The sequence below is a fragment of the Martes martes genome, assembly GCF_963455335.1.
Source record: "Martes martes genome assembly, chromosome: 16".
Taxonomy (NCBI): domain Eukaryota; kingdom Metazoa; phylum Chordata; class Mammalia; order Carnivora; family Mustelidae; genus Martes; species Martes martes.
In genome coordinates, this window is record NC_137904.1 from 9,520,363 (window position 1) to 9,541,962 (window position 21,600).

A 21,600-nucleotide genomic window follows, 5' to 3' on the forward strand; every position below is an offset into this window, starting at 1 on the left:
CATCCCAGGCTGCACATGAGCCTCTGGGCAGAGTTTACCTTCCCTACTGTCTCCGTGCCGTTTTTTTGTTGAGTGTTCCCTCTGCTTCCTCTTTCTCCCCGGCTTTGACCATGGCCCTGGGCGCCCCTTGTGCCCTGGTCCTCCCCAGCCCCTCAGCCAAGGAATGGCCATGCCCAGGTCCGATTCTTGGGCACCAGGGACTGGTGGTGGTGGGCATCCCCCTTTCCCATGTATGCTTCCTGGGTCGTTTTGTGCAGACTTTCCAGGTTTGGGGAGCATCTTTTTAAACCTGCATGAATTCACTTCACATCTGGTGGTAAAGATACTAGCAGCAGATTTTGCACATTGCTAACCTAAGAACCTGTCTCTGTGTCTAACCTGGATGATTGCATGAGCCTGCAGCAGAGCCCGAGGCAGAAGGCCCGGGGCCATCCCCTGCAGCCTCAGCTGGGCAGGGCTGGTGTCTTCAAACCTCCCCACTAGGTCTAACAACTGGTGACTTGTAACCTCCCTTTGTGCTTTGAAAATGCTTATCCCCAAGTCATTCGGAATGAGCAAGGGGCCTTTGGGGTTCAGGGTCAGGAGGAGAGCCATTCAGGGTGGGCACTGCACTAACGGTGCTGGGAGGAGGAGCTTGCATGGTTTGGATGTGGAGCGTGGAGTGTATGTAACTTTACTATAACTGAGTGTCACATCTGTGGCTTCCCTGCCAGCAGACCAGACCTAGAGCGAGCCACAGGCAGGCCAAATTCTTAGGCTGGGCTTCTCTCACTCTCGTTCATGTTGGTTTTGCCCCGGCATTAATTAGTTCTGTCTCTTCTGCATGCCTTTCAGTTTGGGGAGTTTTGTTTCATTTGTGTTTTGTTTCTTGCACGCTTCACTCTCTTTCTTTGAATTCCACGAAGGTTTGCTTGTTTTGTTGATTATTATGTTTTACTCCGTGGTTTCCGTTTTCCCCTCATTTTGTCTTCTTGCAGGTAGAGATTAGTTCTTCCTGTTACTGTAGAGGACGGGCTCCACTTCCCAAAGGAAAATGCTTCAGATGTCACCTCACTGGCATCCCGGGCGGTTGCCTCCCTTCCTTCTCTCCCCGTCCTAGAAGGAAGTGGCACCGCCACCCGCAACCCCCACCGCGTTCCCGGCTTTGTTAGGGTTTGTTGCCTAGAGTCTTCTACCTTTTGTTTTTGCAAAACAAACAGATCCCGAAGCTCTGCTCCTCCCGCTGTCCTCCTCCCCAGCGTTCTCCTGTCCTTCCGTCTTCCTTTGCTCATCAGTGTGCTCCATTATTCAGTTCTGTTTGATTTCGTTGTCCTAGAAGCTGCTTGGTTAGAGCTGTTTGATGTGACTGTCCATGTGTTCTGTTTACCTAAAAGCAGCTACTTGCCAAAACAAGCTAAGATGATTTGTTGGATTTGTTTTTTAATTGAAAAAAAAAAAAAATTATGCCAAGGATAAAAGGCAAACCCACCAAGAAGCTTTTCTGTGGTTGACCCTGGCCAGAGGTGTGACACTCAGAACTGGGAGGCCCGAGTGGTACTAACCAGTATTTAATCGGTTTTTTTAAGACTGAAGTGGCCACCTCCCCATCCGGTGCCTGGCAGAGGCTCCATAGAGTCAACCAGGATCTGCAAAGCGAGCTGGAGGCCCAGTGCCAGCGACAGGAGCTGGTCACGCAGCAGATCCAGTCCCTGAAGCGCAGCTACGGGGAGGCCAAGGACGCGATCCGGCACCATGAGGCCGAGATCCGGAGCCTCCAGGCGAGGCTCAGCAATGCCGCCGCCGAGCTCGCCATCAAGGAGCAGGCGCTGGCCAAGCTCAAGGGTGACCTGAAGCTGGAGAAGGACAAGGTCCGGGAGCAGCTGGAGGAATGGCAGCACAGCGAGGCTGCACTGAGCGGGCAGCTGCAGGCCAGCGAGCAGAAGCTCAAGAGTGCCGAGGCCCTGCTGCTGGAGAAGACGCAGGAGCTGCGGGACCTGGAGACGCAGCAGGCTCTACAGAGGGACCGGCAGAAGGAGGTGCAGAGGCTGCAGGAGCGCATCGCTGACCTCAGCCAGCAGCTCGGCGCCAGCGAGCAGGCCCAGAGGCTGATGGAGGAGAAGCTGCAGAGGAACTACGAGCTGCTACTGGAGAGCTGCGAGAAGGAGAAGCAGGTGCTGCTGCAGAACCTGAAGGAGGTGGAGGACAAGGCCAGCGCCTATGAGGACCAGCTCCAGGACCACGAGCAGCAGATGGAGGTCCTCCAGAAGGAGAAGCTGAGCGCCAAGTGCGAGGGCAGCGAGGTGGTCCACCAGCTGGAGGAGCAGCTGGAGATGAAGGAGGCCAGCATCCAGAAGCTGGCCGAGCACGTCCAGAGCCTCAGAGATGAGCGGGACCTGATCAGGCAGCGGTTCCAAGAGCTGATGGATCGTGTCGCCCTGTCTGACGGGGACGTGGCTGAGCTTCAGGAGAAGCTGAGGGGAAGGGAGGCCGACTACCAGAGCCTGGAGCACTCCTATAGGAGGGTGGCCGGCCAGCTCCAGAGCATGCACACGCTGCTGAAGGAAAAGGAGGAAGAGCTAAAGTGCATCAAGGAGATGCACAAGAAGGTTCTGGAAAAGAAAGATCAGGACCTCAATGAGGCTTTGGTTAAAATGGTTGCCCTGGGGAGCAGCTTAGAGGAAACAGAAATGAAGCTCCAGGCAAAGGAAGAAATTTTAAGGAGATTTGTAAAGGAGTCTTCAGAGGACGTGGAGGAGCCACGGAGCTGCCCGGAAGAGGCAGAGGACAGCACCGTGCTGTCGGGCCTGCAGCTCCAAGCTGCTGGCACAGCCCCGGCCTTCCCACATCCCAGGCTCGAGGATGAGGCCCCAGGGGTGGCTCTGGGGGAGGAGCGTGGCAGCGGCAGCCCCCAGAGAGAAGAGAGCATGGGCTCTCTGAAGTCGGAGGTGCCGGACAGGGAGGGACACCCTCCAAGCACAGCAAAACCTGACCAGGGAGTTCCTGGTGTCAAAAGGCAAAGGATCCGGTTCTCCACAATTCAGTGCCAAAAATACACGCACCCTGATGGGTCCGAGAAGACCTGGACCAGCAGCACGTCCTCTGACACCAGCCAGGACCGCTCACCCTCAGAGGAGAGCATGTCATCAGAGGCCACCCCTAGCTCTCTCCCTGCGACCAGCGACTCCGACACGTATCTCTCCATAATACACTCCCTGGAGACCAAGCTCTACATCACGGAGGAGAAGCTCAAGGATGTGACAGTGAAGCTGGAGAGCCAGCAGGGCCAGAGCCAGGAGGCCCTGCTCGCGCTGCACCAGCAGTGGGCCGGCACAGAGGCGCGGCTCCGCGAGCAGCTCCGCGCCAGCCTGCTGCAGGTCGGAGCGCTGGCCTCCCAGCTGGAGCAGGAGAGACAGCTGAGGGCCCAGCTCGTTGACAGTCACGTCGGGGAGCTCGGCGACTTCCAGGTGAAAAACAGCCAGGCTCTGGCTTGCTTAGAAAACTGCCGAGAACAGCTGCGATCCCTGCCAGTGGCCAGCCCAGAGGACGCGCAGGACTCGGGCACGGGCCCCCTGGCCACCGTGGAGGGCACGCTTGTCAGCGCTATCCAGGGCCCGAGCCCCTGGCCAGCTCCTGTGGACAGCGCAGCCCAGGCCCAGCCAGAGGAAGCTCATTTCGTGGAGCTAGGGAAGGCGATCTCGCAGCCGATGCTCCGGCCTGAACTGACGGAGCAGGAGCAGCTGAAGCTCCTTTCCCATCAGATAGCTCTGGAAGCCTCACTGATAAACCAAATAGCGGACTCCTTAAAAAACACAACATCGGATATCTCACGTGTTCTCCACGAGATTTCTCAGTCGGGAAAGTGGCCTGTGGAACCTGAAAGTGCAGCTCTCTGCCCTGGGGCCCCAGCAGACACCTGGGCTAAGAAGGTGCTGGTGGATGGCGAATTCTGGAGCCAGGTCGAGTCCCTGAGTAAGCACCTGGGAACGCTGGGCGGAGAGGCCGCCGGCGCAGTGGGAGGTGGGCAGCAGAGCGTCCCACCAACCCTGGTCCCCGCCCTGGCCGACGCCACGTGGGTCAGGGCAGAGCTCAGCTTCGCGCTGCAGTCGGTGAGGGAGTCCTTCCACCGACGGTTACAGAGCATCCAGGAGACCCTCCAGGGCACCCAGGTGGCCCTGCAGCAGCACAAGCGCGTGCTAGGGGACATCCTGGGAGCCTACCGGACCCCCGACTTTGAGAGAGTGATGCAGCAGGTCTCAGAAGCTCTCAAGCTTCCCGCGGGCGTTGAAGGAGGCATGCAGGCATCCTGGGACCCGAGCCCATTAGGAGAAGTACTGACTCCTCAGGAAGCCGCCTGCTCCCGGGAGCCCTTCTACGTGTCCGACCAGAGCTCTGGAGCCCTTGTTGCTATTCAAGAAGAACTCGCCCTGCAGCTCAAAGATAAGGCCAGCCTCTTGGGGGAGATATCTGCCGCTTTAACCTCACTTCCCCCTGTGGAGTCGGTCAGAGATTGTCAGAAGCTTCTCCAGGCATCCCAGAATCTCTCCTATAACACGTACCTGGGAGGCCTCGGTCAGTATTCTTCATTATTAGTTCAGGATGCAATTATTCAGGCGCAGGTGTGTTATGCAGCCTGCAAAATCCGGCTGGAGTATGAAAAGGAGCTCCGGTGCTACAAGGAGTCCTGGCAGGGTGCGGGGGCCTCCTGTGAGGAGCACGAGCGAGTGGTCGGGGCCCTGAGGGAGGAGTACGAGGATCTTCTCCGGAAGCAGAAGAGCGAGTACCTGGAAGTGATTGCCATTGTTGAGAGGGAAAATGCCGAGCTCAAGGCTAAGGTCACCCAGCTGGGCCATCAGCAGAGGCGTCTGGAAGAAGTGGAAAGCAAGCACAGTGAGAACATGTTCGCCCTGCAGGGGAGGTACGAGGAAGAGATCAGGTGTGTGGTGGAGCAGCTGAACCGAGCAGGGGACACGCTGCAGGCCGAGCACAGCCGGGTCCTGAGCCAGCTGGATGCCTCAGTCAGAGACCGGCAGGACATGGAGCGGCACCACGTGGAGCAGATGCAGAGCCTGGAGGACAAGTTCCAGCTCAAGATCAAAGAGCTGCAGACCATCCACGAGGAGGAGCTTCGGACCTTGCAGGAGCACTACTCACAAAGCTTGCGGGGCCTGCAGGAGGCCCTGCGCCACTACCAGCGCCAGCTGCCCGAAGCCCCGCCGGCCCCCGGGCCCCCGGGAAGCCCCCACCAGTGCCCCTCCTCCAGCTGGCCTGCCAGCCAGCCCCAGGGGGCCCTGCAGGCCACCAAGGGAGAGGCCGACTCCATGACGGGGCTGAGGGAGCGCATCCAGGAGCTGGAGGCCCAGATGGACATCATGCGGGAGGAGCTGGAGCACAAGGACCTGGAGGGCGACGCGGCCACGTTGCGGGAGAAGTACCAGAAGGACTTTGAGAACCTTAAGGTTCTGCAGCATCATTTGATTTTCAAGGCAGTGGAGGGGCAGGTGTTGCTCTGCTGGGGAGCAGGGGCAGTGTCTGGCAGACAGGGCTCTCGGGTAGAGCCGAGACACGGTTCTCGGCTCTGAGTTACTGTGCAAGCAGAGTCAGGTTGATACTGTCCCTCCCCTGACTCCTCGCTGGCGTGGTGTGGTCTCAGAGCAGGGTCAGGGCGAGGGTCTAGCCTCCTGTTCAACATCCGCCCCACCCCCAAGGAGGACTGCTGGAAGGAGAACAGGAGCACCGTGAGAGAGGGAGCATGGTCACCCCCCATCACCCCTCTGCCTGGTTCCTCCCAGTGCCTCCAGCAGAGGAAGCCTTTGCTGTTCCGTCCCAGGCTCACCCTCTCTTCTACCCCCACAGAACCCACTCCAGGCCAGTGTAGATGCAGACCTGGGAAGAACTCAGGAGAGACAGGCCAGAAGCTCCCTTAGAGAGCTATCTCCTGACTCCCCTAAGAGGGCAGAGTTGGGGTTCCCAAAAGATGGGGATATTTGCAAAACAGTGTCAAGGGTTACTCTCCTGTCCAACTTCCTGTGGGGCACTGGCATTTAATGGGCACTCTGTGGAAGAAGGGCTTTCCTCCTGAGCATGCCTCTCGGCCGCTGGTACTCCTTCCCTGAGGGCTGTGAGAAATGCTCTCCTTCCCTGTTTCGCACTCCGCCTCATTAGGAGGAATACCCAGGCCCTAGCATGTAAAGTTGACCTTCCCAGGCTCCTGGGGGCCGTGGGCTGTGTGGGCCGGTCCAGGTCTCGTCCAGCCCCTTCAGAGCTAAAGAGGCCTGCCTGCGTGCATGCTGCCTGGCTGCCCAGAACTTCCCCGAAGCTTCTCGACATTAGCCTCTTGAACTCCGCACCGTCCCTTGCTGCGGCACAGTAAATGGCCGGGCTCCTCGAAAGCCCTCCGTCCCCAGTCAGGCCCCTGCTCCAGTGGCGCCTCAGCCTGCCCGTGCACAGAGCTGGCCCCCAGGGTTTAGGCACCTGCTCGGCTACTCCTGCCAGACGTGGCGCTAATGCTGCTTTCCGGCAGGACGCCCGCACTGCTGTTTTCTGTTGCTCTGAAAGCAGGGGACAGACATGCTGGGAGTCAGCAGCAGTGTCTTCTTTACCTCTGGGCGATGACACGGCCCACTGGCCAGAGCTGAGCACATGTGGTCATCAGCAAGCTCTCGGACGGCCAAGAGCCCATTCTCACTGTTCTTTTCCCAAGTCAGAACCTTTTGAAAATGGTTAGGAATCGTGAGACAGCTTCAAGGGCTGTTCTCCAGAAGTGCACAAATGGTGCCCCCACGGTGGCCTGTGCATGTGAGCGCAGGACTCGGATGGGCCAGGCCCACCTTTAAAAGAAACTCGCACAAACACCAGCTCCTAGTGCCCTCCCAGCAGAGCATCCCGCTGCTTCCCGTGACACCGCGCAGGTCTGTGGCCAGGGACCCAGGCACAGACACGCCTTGGGCTCCCTGGGAGCCGAGGGCTCCCTGCCCTCCAGTGAACAGCTTCGTCTCTGCTCCACAGAGCCCCTGGGCGGTGAGGCAGTCTCAGCCCCCGTGTCAGTCAGCGGGACAGATAAGGCCCACACTGGTGGCCTGGTGTGATTAGTGAGCAAGAAACGGGGTTGGGGGCTTCTGATCGCCTGTCTCTGGGGGCCGCGCTGCTGCTGCTGCGCTCTGTGCTGCCTCTGTCGTGTACCTGTGAGTGTCCGGCCCGTCCGTGCTGTTCTCATTGCGGCCCTAGAGACCTAGAGACCCAGCAATTACAGTTAGCGCTCTCGAGAGCCTCTGACCAGTAGCCGGGGCTTGGTGCAGTTTTGCCTGGGGTTGGGGAGACCAGGGTCTTGGCTCACAGCCCCTCTCTGACCACTGCAGGCTGCCACCTTCCCTGACGACTCTGCACGGTAGCCATCGAGGAACTGGGCCGGGAATACCGGCTTAAAAATCCAAATGTGTTTCTGGGTGAATGATTTTAACACGTGTGCTGTCCAAGAAAGCAGCTGGTCTTTAAAGCTTATTCAGTATTTGTGTAGAAAGAATTTTCACCCTTAGCTTTAAATATTCTAAAGCCATCCAATCCAACTAAACCCTGAAAGACCAACTAGCTGTGTGCTCACTGTGAACGAAAGCACGCAGGAGGGAAGATGAGGGGCTGGGACGGGCCGAGGGCTGGGAGCCACAGCCCCAGGACTCCTCCAGCTGTCCTGTGCGGCAGTGAGAGGAGGCCGGCAGCTTCCAGGTGGGAGCTGCCCGGGAGAAGGAATGCCCAGTCAGTGGTGGACAACAATTAAGACCTTTGGCCCAGTCGCAGCCAGTCTGTTTGAGTGAAGGCCAGACTGTTCGAAAACATTGGGGTATCTCAGACAGGCCCATCAGTTACTGTGGGGGCTCAGACCAGGACACCCAAGTGTGGTGATTTGATTTCTTACCCTTTCTTGAATCCAGGTGCAAGAAGACTGAGCAAGTAGCATAGGTCAGGAGGGAGGAGCTTCCCACCCCGCTTTGCATTTGGAATGTAACCTGGCTGTTCTCCATACTCTTCTGGTTTTTAAAAAATCACTAAAAAGCCTGATTCCCTACTTTGGAAGAGATGTGGCAAGGGATTTATATACAAGTGTGCCTCCGTGCACAGAACAGCTACACATACGCCTTCACAGCTGTGACACGGTCCCCTGCCCCTTTGGTCAGAGCACTCTGCTAAGCCAGGCCTGGGTTTCTCAACCAACCTGTGGGTTGGTTGGAACCATTTTAGGGGCGCCTCTGTCCCTCCCCTATACAAATGTGTAGGTAATAATCCAGCCTGCATTGTAACACGGCACGGACCAGTGTGGAGAGCGGTTCTGCTGTGTATCTCTTTTCAGTTAGTTAATTGGCACCCTTGTTTGTACTCCTTGCAAAAGGAAGAAGGAAGGGACGCCTGGGTGGCTCAGTTGGTTGGGCAGCTGCCTTCGGCTCAGGTCATGATCCCAGCATCCTGGGATCCAGTCCCACATCGGGCTCCTTGCTCGGCAGGGAGCCTGCTTCTCCCTCTGCCTCCATCTGCCAGTGCTCGCTCACTCTCTCTCTCTCTCTCTCACTCTGACAAATAAATAAAAATAAAAAAATTTAAAAAAAAGGGAAGAAGGAAGGTGCAGGCTGGAAGAGAAGAGATCATGTAGCCTAATCGATTCCCTCAGTGGATGCCAGGCAAAGATGGCCAGCTGGTTAGTGGTAGGGCCCGGCCACTGGGATACCTGTCATTCACAGGATGGTGTCAGCTCCCTCTGAGAGCCGAGAAAGATGCATTTATGAAATGGCCTGGTCTAGTGCTGAAAGCTTCTTGCTGTGTAACTCAAACCAGACCCAGCCAGCCTCCGTACGTTTACTCTCTTCTCACTCCCTCTGCTCAGTCCCGCCTAGCTGTGATTCTGTAAAGGCCCGGGATCGGCTATTTTAAATTCCAGTGCAGCCACCCACCGTATGGACTTTCCACGGATTCAGAACAATCACCCCAATAAGGTGTAAACTCTCTTTCCCAAATGCTCCAGTAGCATAATGCCCAGTAGTGTCAGTGAGCGTCTGCAATGCAGACAGCCATCGGATAGCCCCGCTGGCTCTGTGTTCCGTGTCAGGGAGCGTGCTGTCTGGACCAGGGAGCCTCGAGGGGCCGGGCTGCTGGCTTCGAGATAAACAGAACACTCATCGCAGGATTAAAGAAAAAAATCCATGGAGTCCCTTTTGCATCTTACAGGCCACGTGCGAGCGAGGGTTTGCAGCCATGGAAGAAACGCACCAGAAGAAGATTGAGGACCTGCAGAGGCAGCACCAGCGGGAGCTGGAGAAGCTTCGAGAGGAGAAGGATCGCCTCCTAGCCGAGGAGACAGCGGCCACTATCTCAGGTGGGAGTCAGGCTGGGCGGCGGCAGGCTTCCCGAGCTGACCGCACAGTTCGGCTGCGAGCCGCCTTGGTGCCGCCTCTTGGCTGAGGTTGCAGCTTGGTTATCCAAGGCTAGCCTGTGACGGTTCCTTCCGAGGGAGAGGCTGCTTTCAGGGGCCCTCTGAGAGCTTACGAGCCCGGGCCCGGCATCCCCAGCTACACCTGAAGGGCTGTCCCCAGCCGCCCTAGTCCCGTCGGTGCCATTGCCCTCGGACCACATAAGACCACCTCCGCCTGCGGTGCCAAGAATATCAGCGCAGCGTTGCTGCCGCTCCTGCCCGGTGACAGACTTGGCCGCCGAGCCGACGCGCTCTGCCCCAAGCAAGCCTGGTGCCGTCGGTTGTGTGTTACCGTCCCTTTCTGTGATGGTGCTTTATGGTGCTGGCATTTTGGGGTGAAGAACAAAACCTACCAGCCTGAAAGCTTGCTTGTTTTATAAACTTGTGCGTGTTTTTAACGTTGACATTTATTTCATCAGTTTGGCTTGCTTCTAACATTAAAAAAAAAAACCAAAAAACCTGTATCCCTTTTGTGGTGGGAGTTCCCTGGGAATTCCTTGGCTGGTGTCTGCTGAAATTCGGTCTGGGAGAGAGAGGCCAGCCTGACCACTCGTGGACTTTGCATTAACAATGGGCAAACACGCCGTCCTGTCCATCTTGCCTCCCGCCCCCACACCCCTGCTGCCTCGAGCCTCTCATGCTGATGGCCACATCCTTGCCTACAGCCATTGAAGCCATGAAGAATGCCCACCGGGAGGAGATGGAGCGCGAGCTGGAGAAGAGCCAGAGGTCCCAGATCAGCAGCATCAACTCCGACATCGAGGCCCTACGACGACAGTACTTGTGAGTCAGCTTCCTGCCTACAGGAGGCGGCCCTTTCGGGCCAGGCTGGAGGGAAGCCCTGCGGGTGGGAAGCGGCACCTTTCCTGTGTCTTCCTAAGAGCCACAAAGACATGGGTCTCGAGGGTGGGCAGTGGTGGAGGCCTGAGGGTTCTGAGGCAGCTCTGAGCCGCCCTTCCCGAGGGGCTGAACACCATCCCAGAGTCGTCCTTGGTTCTGCAAGTGGAAGAAGCAGTCTTTTCCAAGGGGTCCGGGGTGACCGAGAACAACGTCACGAGGCTTTGATTTTCTGAGCGTGGATAGAGCCTGGTCCTGGCATATCAGACACAGAGCACCTCAGAAGTTAGTGTTGAAAACAGATCACGAGTGTGACTTCTCTCCTGGCATCATGGGGGTTCTGTGTGTGGGACCGTTAAGCTCCTTGAAAGAGGTGCAGGTTGGGGCGCCGGGGTGGCTCAGTGGGTTAAGCCTCTGCCTTCGGCTCAGGTCATGATCTCAGGGTCCTGGGATCAAGCCCTGCATCGGGCTCTCTGCTCAGCAGGAATCCTGCTTCCCCCTCTGCGTCTGCCTTCTGTTCTGCCTACTTGTGATCTCTCTCTCTCTCTGTCAAATAAATAAAATCTTAAAAGAAAAAAAAAAGATGCAGGGAAGGATGCAGGAGAGAGTCTGTAAGCCTGCAGTACTTCGAGGTTGTCCCTTTTTTAGCTGGGTCCAAATTCGCTGAGACCACAGAATGCACGGGACCTGCCCTCTGCTCGGCTCTTTGCGTTGTGTCTTGTCGTTCCTCAAGTTTCGTGACAGGGACTCGCAGGGCCTTTTAGAGGCCTGACCCAGGCGTGCAGGCAGAGGGGTGAGCCGTGCCTTCTCCCCAGGGAGGAGTTGCAGTCAGTGCAACGGGAGCTGGAGGTCCTCTCGGAGCAGTACTCCCAGAAGTGCCTGGAGAATGCCCACCTGGCCCAGGCACTGGAGGCCGAGCGCCAGGCCCTGCGGCAGTGCCAGCGTGAGAACCAGGAGCTCAACGCCCACAATCAGGTGAGCCTGTGCCCCGGGGCGCTATGCCGGAGTGGGGGGCTGGGCCTCACCTGAGGCGGCCCTGGGTCGGAGTGGCCGCCCCATCTGCAGGCATCTCCCTGATGTCTGACATTGCCCAGAACGGTGACAGAAACTCACTGCAGATGGGGGAGCTCGTGAACGAGCTGTTTAAATTTGGACTCCTTTGGACTGTAGCCCTACTGGGATCTCTGAGATGTCTCCTGAGCATTTCTGGATTTCTGCTTCGTCACTGCAGGGCAGGGCCTGAGAGGGAGGGTCATTGCACCTGGTCCAGACCTCCTGTCCCCAAGGCTGGGACCATGTTTAAACGTCCCCCAGTCAAAACTCTACACTATTCACATTTTTGGGGGTCAGATCATTCTCTTAAAATTTGCCTGTTCTTCAGAGAATTGGGGTGCATTTAAAATCCTGGCAAGGGGAAAGACTCGAGGTAGGTTTAGTTTGTCAAAAGCTTTTCTGGCTTACCACTTGGACCGCTGTGTGCATGACTCCTGGCTCGTCCTCCCCCGGCACTGAGTACATGGACATGTTGGCCAGCTGCAGGCTCAAAGCCTCTGGGCCCACACTCACCCCGTATGAGGCGCTCTGGCAGGACTGGTTCCCCGTAGTCACCGCAGTGGCCTAATGACCACGTATCAATTGGAAACAAGGTACAGAAAGGGAGCGGCGAAGGTGCCAAGAGGGCCCAACCCTACAGAAACTCAAGTTGGACAAGCCGTGACACGTATGGATACTAGTTATGGTGACAAAAAGGTAGTGAGGATTATGGAACTCGGTGTACGCTATTCCACAAACACAGAGCGCACGTGAACGGCTGTCGCAGGGTCATCCGTTACAGGCAGTGGCCGCCTTGCCCATGACCGCAGTGTGCATCGGCCCTGCCTGTGGCCCCTCTACTTACACCCGTCCACCTCTTCTGTGAGAAACTGGCCGCTCCCGCTTGTGTGGTGTCAGTGCTGCCCCCAGGCAGCTCTGTGAAGCCTCCGTCCTTGCTGTGTTGCTGTCCCACAGGAGCTGAACAACCGCCTGGCTGCGGAGATCGCACGGTTACGGACACTGCTGACCGGGGACGCGGGCGGAGAGGCCGCTGGCTCCCCGCTCACACAGGGCAAGGATGCCTATGAGTTAGAGGTACTGCTCGGAGCCCCTTCACCCCGCTCTGAACCACGCATACCCCAGGCGGGGACCAAGAGGTGGCCTCAGCTTATGGGGTCATGGCAGGGATGAGCACTGGAGACAGCAAGAAGGATGTGGAAGGATGCAAATCCCCCAGGCAGCAAAAGAGAATAGCTGCCAGGCATTGTGGGTGCACGGCAGGAGTGGGGTCCCCTCGGGAGGAGGCCACAGGGTGCTCTAACCCCATACCCACAGTTCCTGCCTCACTACAGAAGGGAAACATTTACTAGCCCTGTGAGCACCACAGCTGCTCACGGTCCCGAGCGCCGTGTTACTCAGGGGCAGCAAGGTTTATTTTAAGTCAGAATGATTGATTCTTATGTCTTTCTATAAAAGCACTTAGATTTTTCCCTATTTAGTTCGCGTTTTATCGTGAACATCTGCTCAGTGACGTGAGAGAGGCTGAGTGAGTCCGACAGTTTGAGCAGGGTGCTTTCCTGGTCCCCAGCCTGAGCACTCACTGCGGCCCCACGGGCTGAAGAGCAGGGTGCTCGGGTCCAGGAGGAATCGCAGTGGTTTCTTGCTGTTTCTGTATGTGATGGGTCACCTGTTAGCCACGGTCAGTTTATTTGCTGGCATTGGTGGTTGCATGTCCCCGGGGAGGGGGCAGGTTCCCTGCTCGGCCCTCATGCCCTCATCTTTGCTTTCAAGACTCTGGAAGTCCCTTTGCTCCTAATGTCAGCCCCTAATTCCTGTTATTCTAGGTCTTACTGCGGGTCAAGGAGTCAGAAATACAGTACCTGAAGCAGGAGATCAGCTCTCTCAAGGACGAGCTACAGACGGCGTTGCGGGTAATGGCGCCTCCCGGTGGGAGACAGGTCTGAGGATGGGCTCGGGGCTGAGGGGGACGCCGGTCTCCAGAGCCCACAGAAGCCCTTGTGCACTCAAACTGTGGGCTCTTCTGGAGCAGATTTCACTCTTACGGGGAATGTGATTTCAAAATTCAGCTCAAATTAAAATACCAGCCTGTCAGCAGGTGTAGTAAAACTGAGGTCCCTGTCCTCCATGCCTCCTCTGGGCTTTGGCAGGGACCGAGAGACCAGAGACAAATGTCCTGGAAGGTGAGAGCTTGGCGAAGTCCACCTGCCTCCACCAGGGCATTCTTGCAAGCAGGGAGGAGATGATGGAAGCCCTGGTGGCCATTCAGTCACTTAGGAAGTCCAAGACAGGGGCCATCTGGGTGGCTCAGTCGGTTAAGCATCTGCCTGCAGCTCAGGTCATGATACCAGAGTCCTGGCATCGATCCCCTTGTCGGGCTCCCTGCTCAGTGGGGAGTCTGCCTCTCGCTCTCCGTCTGCCTCTCCCCCCAGATCATGCTCACACGCTTTCTCTCTCAAATAAGTAAATAAAATCTTTTAAAAAAAAAAAAAAAAAAGGAAATCCGAGACAGAGGGTTTTTCCAAGAGGTCTGCCGTGGGTCAGGGCCATGCCTGTGTTGGCCAGAGCTCCTGGGGAGGCTCGCCTTGCATCCGGCAGAGACTCTGGGCTGTGCCTGTTTCACTTCACGCTGAGTGTCGGCCTCTGGAAGACGGGCGTCCGCCTGCCTCCCGGCTGCAGATGGCAGCCCCCGGTCATTCTGCAGCGCGTTCCCGCCCCAGGGAGACGGACTGCCCAGCCTGGCCCTAACCTCCGCTTGCTTCTGCCCTTATCCCCAAGGACAAGAAGTACGCTAGTGACAAGTACAAGGACATCTACACAGAGCTCAGTATTGTGAGGGCAAAGGCCGACTGTGACATCAGCAGGTTGAAAGAGCAGCTGAAAGCAGCGACGGAAGCACTGGGTGAAAAATCCCCGGAAAACACCCCCGTGTCAGGATACGGTGAGTTCCAGACTGTTTCCGCTCAGCCAGCCAGGCGTTCGTGACCGCGGTGGTGCTGGCGGGTAGGTAGGGACAAGGTCACTTGAGTAGCCATTGGAGGACGAGTCGGCTGTCTTTCTGGAATCAGGCGATACCCGAGCACCACTCAGAATCAAACTATAGACTAACTCTGGAAGCTAGGTCGCCAGGTGACAACAGTGGCTGCTCTGAGGGGGACCCCAGGGTGGCCCGGGCCACAGAGAGAGGAAGGCTTAGCATTTTCGGCGGGGGAGTGCGTAGGTCCTGTGAGCTGCCAGTTGACCTTCTGAAGAACGAGTGCAAGGAAATGTGCGATCAAGGAAACTTGCCGCAGATGGAGCTTCATGACACGGTGAAATACCAGCCGTTCTTAAGAGAAACAAGGTGGAGGCTTCTGTTTGGATGTGGAAAGAGATCAGTAGCTATACAAAGTAGAAGCCCTGCCCCAGCAGGACACATGGCATGGGGGCACCCAGTGTACATTGGGTTGGAAGCCGTATTTAAGAAGTCCGAAGGACTTTACCCCAAACTGAGTGGTGGTTGTCTCAGTGGGAGTGGATTGTGACTCTCGCTCTTCTGCTTTATGACACTGCTGGGTTGCCAGGAGGAGGGGGGTCAGTAAATAAGTAATGGGGCAGTGGGTCCGTGCAGCAGCCCCAGACAGAGGGTCCTAACCCACGCCCTCCCGCCCCGCGCCGTGCAGACACAGGCGGCAGGAGCCTGGTGCGGGGCCACACGCGTGCCTTCTGGCCAGTCTGGTGCTTTGCATGCTCCCAGAAGGAACTAGTGTGTTGTATGGTCATTGGCTTTGTTTTCTGTTAAAGTTGTTTAAGGAAATGCCATAGGTGTGTGGTGGTAACAGTAAGCCTAGGAGATGTTTAAACATTGTGTCTGGTTCCACAAGGTTTTATAAAACGAAAGTAATGGATCTATTTGTTCCTTCAGATATAATGAAATCTAAAAGCAACCCTGACTTCTTAAAGAAAGACAGATCCTGTGTCAGCCGGCAACTCCGAAACATCAGGTCCAAGGTGAGTCTGGGGTGCAGGCCCAGGGTGTGTGGGGCTCTTGGACGTTAGAGAGGAGCCAGAGTCAGAGCCCACCACGGGCCGCAGCAGGGGGTCCCCCGTCCCAGAACTCCTCTGGCTCCACATGCCTACCTTCTGGGCCAGTTCTGGCGGCTTCGAGCGCTGTGTCTCCTTCATGCCAAAGTGGAACTGACTTCTGACAGTGACGGTTGAGGGGCCAGGCCTACAAGAAAGAAGCAGGGCTTGGAGTGAACTCGACTTTGGACCTCCGAGGCCAGATTTTTCCCCCAGACCCCCCTGGGCCCGTCCCACTCTGTCTGTACTTCTTCACATGGCCCTCGTTTAATCCTGATGCCACCTACCTTCCGGAGAGGAAGCAGCCTACACCTCCTCTCCCAGCCACAGCGTAGCACCCCCCAGCGTGTCCCCTGCCCGCTGCGCGCCTCTCTGCGGGTAGGACGGGCGGAGGGTGGGAGTGATGAGCATGTTGCATTTAGGATTTATTGTGTGTGTATCTTATTTTTTGCTCTTTCCTCTGACAGTCCGTAATTGAGCAGGTCTCATGGGATAACTGAAACGAGCCCGCTTCCAGGTCCCCTGTCGTGTAGGTAAACCACCTCTCACCACCCACCCACCTGCCACCTTCGAGGGGGCGGCTGCCTGCATGCACGGCTCACACCTCCACAGCAAGCTCCTGTGTCATTGTTCCTTTATCTGCTCCGGCAAGCACATACACCGTCCTGGTCAGTCTCTGTAACCTGTTCTGGGGACTTCACTGGCCCTTTAACCTCTTACCAGAGTTGACCCTTTGCTGAGGGGGCTCCCCCCAGCTTGTCAGGTGGCCCGTAGCAGCAGCATCTCGGGTAGGCGTGGGCCTGTGAGCGGCCCCTGGCACTGATGAGCGTGCGTGACGATTGATCTGTGCATTCCACGTTCTCTGGGGAAACCCATCTTGCCCTCTGTCAGGAGCGGCGCTGAGAGAGACCCAGCAGCCACTGACAAGCAGAGTGTCCCATCGCTCAGAACCCCCACCGACTCAGTTCACAGGCCAAGGCAGGACAGAACCTGGGTTTCAGGGAGCCAGTGCCTTGTGGGCATAGCCGGGGAAGCAGCTCAGCAGAGTGAGAGGACTTGGGGGGACTGGGGCTGAAGGGTTACTGGCACCTTTTTGGGTTTTGTTGGAACAAAACAAAAGCTTCTCTCTGGGTGCCAGGGATGGCAGAGGTATAAAGAAAGGAGGCAGGGGCACCGAGGTGCTGCCTGAGAAATGAGAAACATTAGCCTATTGGCAAACATGCAGGAGGACGGTGGGCCCCAGCCTGGAGTGCCCCAGTCCCCACACCAGACCGTGCGTCCAGGTGCACAGCCGCTCCCTCCAGAGCGTGCTTCCGGCCGAGCTGACTTCATCTCGTGCTCTGACGAGAAGGTTAAGGGCAGCAGGAAGAACCCCAGGACTGGGCCGTGCTCCTGGAACAGGGGACACTGACATGAGCCCAGGGCTGCACGGCACGGCTCATCTTGTTTACGTGCCTACGGCTCACTCAGGCGGGAGCCGCAGGCCAACGTCCTCTGGCTAAGGGACACGAGCCCAGGGGCTTGGGTGACATGGGTTTGCTTTAGGAATACTTCTAAGAAAATCTCAAGTATCTTGAATCTAGTCAGTTTGGTTTATATTTGTTCTTCTATAGCCACAAATCATTATAACCAAATGTGGCTTAGGTTTGATTGTAAACTTGGTTTGGGCTTTTTCTGTAAACATGAAAATCATTCTGTTTAGCAAAAGTAAAACTTGTTCTTTGCTTTATGGTTTTCTTATCAAAGATTCTATTTTCTATTTGAGGTTGAACTGTAGCTGTTGTAAGTTCACTGTTAGTGATTTAGGCCTTGTGCCCATGCCTCTAAATGACAGTCAGTGAAAAACTTCTGCTCTCTCCCTTCTGGAAACCCTTGCGGCAGTGCGGCCACCCCAGCAAGACAGATGTGTGTGTGTGTGTGTGTGTGTGTGTGTCCGACTGGGTGTGTCCGAGTCCCTGTGGGGGATTAAAAATACACAAGAATCTGGACAAAGGGGCAGAAAATCAGTGAAAAGACCTTTATCAATAAGGGCCTTCTCAGGGGCTACGCTGGGAAAACCTTTTATGCCAGCTAGGGAAGAGCTAACACCAACGTAGAAAGTGGGGAAACTGTCAGACACACCCACAGAGGTCTGACTGGGCCTCCGGGGCAGCCTCAGACTGTCAGAGGTGCCAGGCCCAGACAGGAGTGGGAAGAAGCCCAGGATGAGTGCACGTTGAGCTTGGCCGAGTTTCCGGTGTGTCGTTGGGCAGGCACAGTCCCGCTGGTGCCTGTAGAAAGACGGGACCTTGCAGAGTCCTTAGGGACTCGTGTTGTGATGCCAAGCGAGGCTGGACCTGTTCGCAGTGTCAGCGGGTGCTCACACTCACACGTGGTTGTCCTTTCCCTGACCATGTTTGGAGTTCCCTGCCACGACCGCCGCCACAGGAAGACTGGGGAATGAAGTTGCCCAGAAACGGAACCTGTCATTGGTGCTGTGTGATATGGGATCTTACGCATACCGTCTTCTGTCCTTTATCGACGTTCTCTTTCTATATCCTGCCTCACTCAAAAGGCTAGAAAGTCTCAGCGCCCGTTAAGGCAGGCTCTGCTTAAGAGCTTCATGTCTTTTCTGGTATTGAGACCAGAGCGAACCTTTCCCCACGGGTTCTCCTGAAGGCCCCTGTCTGGTAGTGTGAGTATGGGGTCACAGAGGCCCTTGGTGGGGAGACCGGCCACGTGGGAGGAACGAGTCCGGGGAGCCATGGTGTACCCCAAGGACCCTCATCTGGATGCACAGGGCCATTGTGGGGCTCCATTCTTCCCACCCTTAGAGCTCTAGTGTACAGTGGTATGTGGCACTGGGCGCACAGCTTGGGCTGCCCCTTATCGCCTGTTCCCCGGCTACAGTCGTGAGCACAGCAGGGACTCTGACAGGGCATGGGGGGAGCATACCCCGGGCAGGACGTTCACCATCCTTTGAATGGGTAGAACGGAGTGGTGTGGCACGGGACAGGCCTGCCTGTGTACCCGGCACTTAGGTGTGGGGCCTCCCGCATCGTGGCCATGCGTGCCCAACACGTGTCTGAGACGACCTGCTGTGCACAGGGCAGCTTGGCCTGAAGCACTTGGGAGAAGACCCGAGAGCATCTGAGGCAATTACGTGCATTAAGGGAATTTCAGGTTTCAGGTTCAGAATGGGACATGAATTTGCCCCCATCAGCTACCTACTGAGCCCACTGAGTAGCAAGCTTCAACAGTGACCCTAACCAATTGCTTATGTAGAGGTCCATCTGGACCAGTGGGTTTCAGAAAGGTTAGCCATAGAACCCTTTATTTAAAAAAAAAAGTTGGCTTTATTCATTTACACACATAACAGCTCCACAGTATAGAAAGCAAGCAGAGCTGTTCTCCGTGACGTGGGGGGAAGCCCCTTGCAGGCGGCCCGGTCCCATAGGCCCCACTCACAGGCTTTGATGCATCAGGCCAAGCCACATCAGGAGCCCCGAGGAGTGTTTCGCAGCTGGAAACAGCAGGCTGGGCTCTCCAGGCCCACAGGAGCAGCCTGGTGCTCTGATTCAGGGGTGAAGCTCGTGTGGTCATCGGGGGCCTGTACCCAGGTCAGCTCTAGCCCGTGCCAGCCCCGGGAACTGGCCATCTGAGGCTGGAGTTGAGACTTGCCACGGAGATCCCGTGGCCGCTAAGGCACCAGTCCTATCCGAACCAGTGCCAGAGTCTCCTCAGCCATGCTCCGAGGAGATCTTCCTGCCCTCACCGAGAGAGCAGATCTTTGGCAAAAGCCTCTAAGAGTAAAGCGGGACATATTTTGTCCCCCTGGTTGCAAAGTGTCACTCATCCTGGAACCCACAGATTTAAACTTTGCTGAGGTCATACATGAAGAGAGTATTGGCTTCACATTCTGAAAATCGTAGTAAATATGTTGACGTGTTCCCAGGTCCCCAGTAACAGCGAATCCTGCCGGGCTGTTGCTCGGGGAGTGCCAGGAGCGGGCCTGAGGGGGCAGGCGTGGCCGGGGTGGGGGCAGCCCGGGGAGGAGGGCTCCGCAGCCACACGCTGCCAGCCACTGTGTCACTGTCACAGAGGAGGTAGAGGGGGACAGACTGCCCCGGGAGAAGGATGTGGACGGGCGAATTTCTAGTTCTTGGCACAGCTTTTGCCCCTGGCTGAACCGATCTGGTCACTGCTTGTCTGAAGAGCCCTAAGCTCAGAACTCAGCTACTTACACACGTGGTCTGTTTCTCTGGGTTTTTCCTTTCTCATCCGGATAACACCATCTCACAGGGGACGGCTCTCTCCTTAGCATGCCCCACTAATCTCTCGAGGAGCCCTTCCTGCCCCACCCCGCACCCCGGCACCCGCACCTCTGCCTGACTGCAGCCGCGACAATGGCGCTGGCCGGGCGGTTAACGGTCTCTCTCTCCTGCTCTCGTCTCCACCCAGAGTCTGAAGGAAGGCCTGACGGTGCAAGAACGCTTGAAGCTCTTTGAATCCAGGGACTTGAAGAAAGACTAGCCGCGTCCCGTTCCACTTGAACACACACCCCTCCCAGCCTGCGGCAGCACTACCCGAGCGCTGCTTTTTGTCTGTACCTTTATTTTTTATTATTATTATTGTTGTTGTTATGTTGTCATCATTAACTGTGGGTATGGATGCATGAGAGACTGGTCTATGGGTTGTTCACACCGTTCCCCACTGTGTCGATTCCAGCTTCCTACGTCTTTGTCAAAGCTTTTTTTCCATGGTATTCTCAAACTAGCCAAGCGGGGGCCAGGAGGGCTGTCTGCTCCCGGCCAGGGTCTGCGCAGAGCCCCCGCCCACCGCTGTCCACCGCACTCACTGTCAGTATTAAGGCCCAGCAGCCTGTCGATAAGCTAGCTTATCCCGCCGGGTGCAGTGTGTGGAGTCGGCCCGGGCGGCTCTCGCTGGGCTACCTGTGGGCCACGTGTGGGCCCCGCGGGGAGAGAGCAGGGCATCAGGTGGCCGCGCCGACCACTCAGAGCGCCTGCGGGAGGAGCTGGAGGAGCAGGTGGGGGGCGTGGCCCGGAACCTGCAATTCACCGCCTCTGGCTTGGGAGGACAGCACTTTGTACTCGTCCCACTACTTCAGCTTAGAGCCACACCCCAGATCATCGTGGGGAACCTTTCACAACCTGGAAAATGTCGAAAGCAGCCATTCCTATTTTTGTTTGTTTTTTATTAAATCTTGCACAAAACCCCGGCCCCTCTCATTCCTTCCTACGCTCGTTGCTTTCTTGGTCACTGGCAGCCCTGCTCTCTCCAGAAAGACTTACGAGCGTTGCCCTGCGGCCCCAGGTTTTCAGACGGAGCTTGCAAACGGTGATGAATTCAGTCCTTGAGGGGGAAGCCTGCTCGGGTGCTGAGCCTTTCTGAAAGAAACCTCCACGTTGCCTTTGAGAAGGTTGAGTGAAGACCCCTATGTTAAGTCAAGAAGAACGTAGAGAGGATGTTGGAATCAGATGAAAACTGCCCTTATTACCTGTTTTTAACTCTAACCTGAGCTCTGAAAAGTTCTCTTGCAGTGTTCAGAGAGTCCAAAGTAAACCTATTCCAAGAGAGTTGCTTTTTCTACCAGTTGGAGTGAGACCTTGGAACTGTCAGGAAACGCCGCAGTGGTTCTCGGGAGTCTCCTGCCCCGGGGTTTCCGTCGAGGCCCCGGGAAGACCAACAGTCGTGTTAAGACGAGCAGCCTAGGCGAACGGCAGCGGTGCCGAGGCCTTCAGGGCGGGCAGGAAGCATCGGCAGAGAGTGAGCGGGGGTCCTGTTCTGGTCTCGCTGTGTCAGCGCTTCTGTTAGGTCTGTGGGCCCTGGAAAGGGCACCATGCCCTGTCTCTAGATTCAGTTAAGGCCAGGGTCACCTGGGAAAGCCCTGGCAGGGCCTGGGGCATGCCCTCTTCTCACTAGAATAATCTCTGAGCTCCCCCTGGCACCGAGCCTTTCCCTCAGCAGCTTCCAGACTCTTAATCCATACCTGTCACTCCTTGGCTGCTTTTCTCCCATGTTTTCAAAAGCAAGAGAATATTAGGTCTGGTTTTTTCATTCTACTGCTCAGACACTGCTCCCTGCACCACTGCACCACCCCCCTGTAGATTGGTGGTATTTTTAGAAAGGACCATGATTTTGTGCGTGTGCCTCTCAGAATGGGAGCGTAGAGAAGGGATGCTCGGCCCCCGGGGCCCATTCCCCCAAACGCTGTCTAA

The 21,600-nt window shown here is 56.5% G+C and overlaps 1 protein-coding gene across 4 annotated transcripts in view; it reads left to right on the forward strand.

The window, feature by feature from the left end:
- The window catches only part of MPRIP (myosin phosphatase Rho interacting protein), a 142,152-nt gene extending 121,196 nt beyond the window's left edge, over positions 1–20,956 (forward strand). Inside the window, exons 16-24 of one of the 4 annotated variants that reach the window (XM_080825802.1) lie at positions 9,190–9,337; positions 10,099–10,216; positions 11,086–11,245; positions 12,278–12,397; positions 13,147–13,233; positions 14,099–14,261; positions 15,225–15,310; positions 15,850–15,915; positions 19,823–20,956. In XM_080825802.1, coding sequence (XP_080681928.1) covers positions 9,190–9,337; positions 10,099–10,216; positions 11,086–11,245; positions 12,278–12,397; positions 13,147–13,233; positions 14,099–14,261; positions 15,225–15,310; positions 15,850–15,882 — 915 coding nt within the window. In that variant the 3' untranslated portion in view covers positions 15,883–15,915; positions 19,823–20,956. Of the gene's footprint in view, positions 1–1,565; positions 5,436–9,189; positions 9,338–10,098; positions 10,217–11,085; positions 11,246–12,277; positions 12,398–13,146; positions 13,234–14,098; positions 14,262–15,224; positions 15,311–15,849; positions 15,916–19,822 lie in introns of all 4 variants that reach the window. The other 3 variants (XM_080825803.1, XM_080825800.1, XM_080825801.1) reach the window with 3 other exon arrangements.
- The last annotated feature ends 644 nt before the right edge of the window (positions 20,957–21,600 follow it).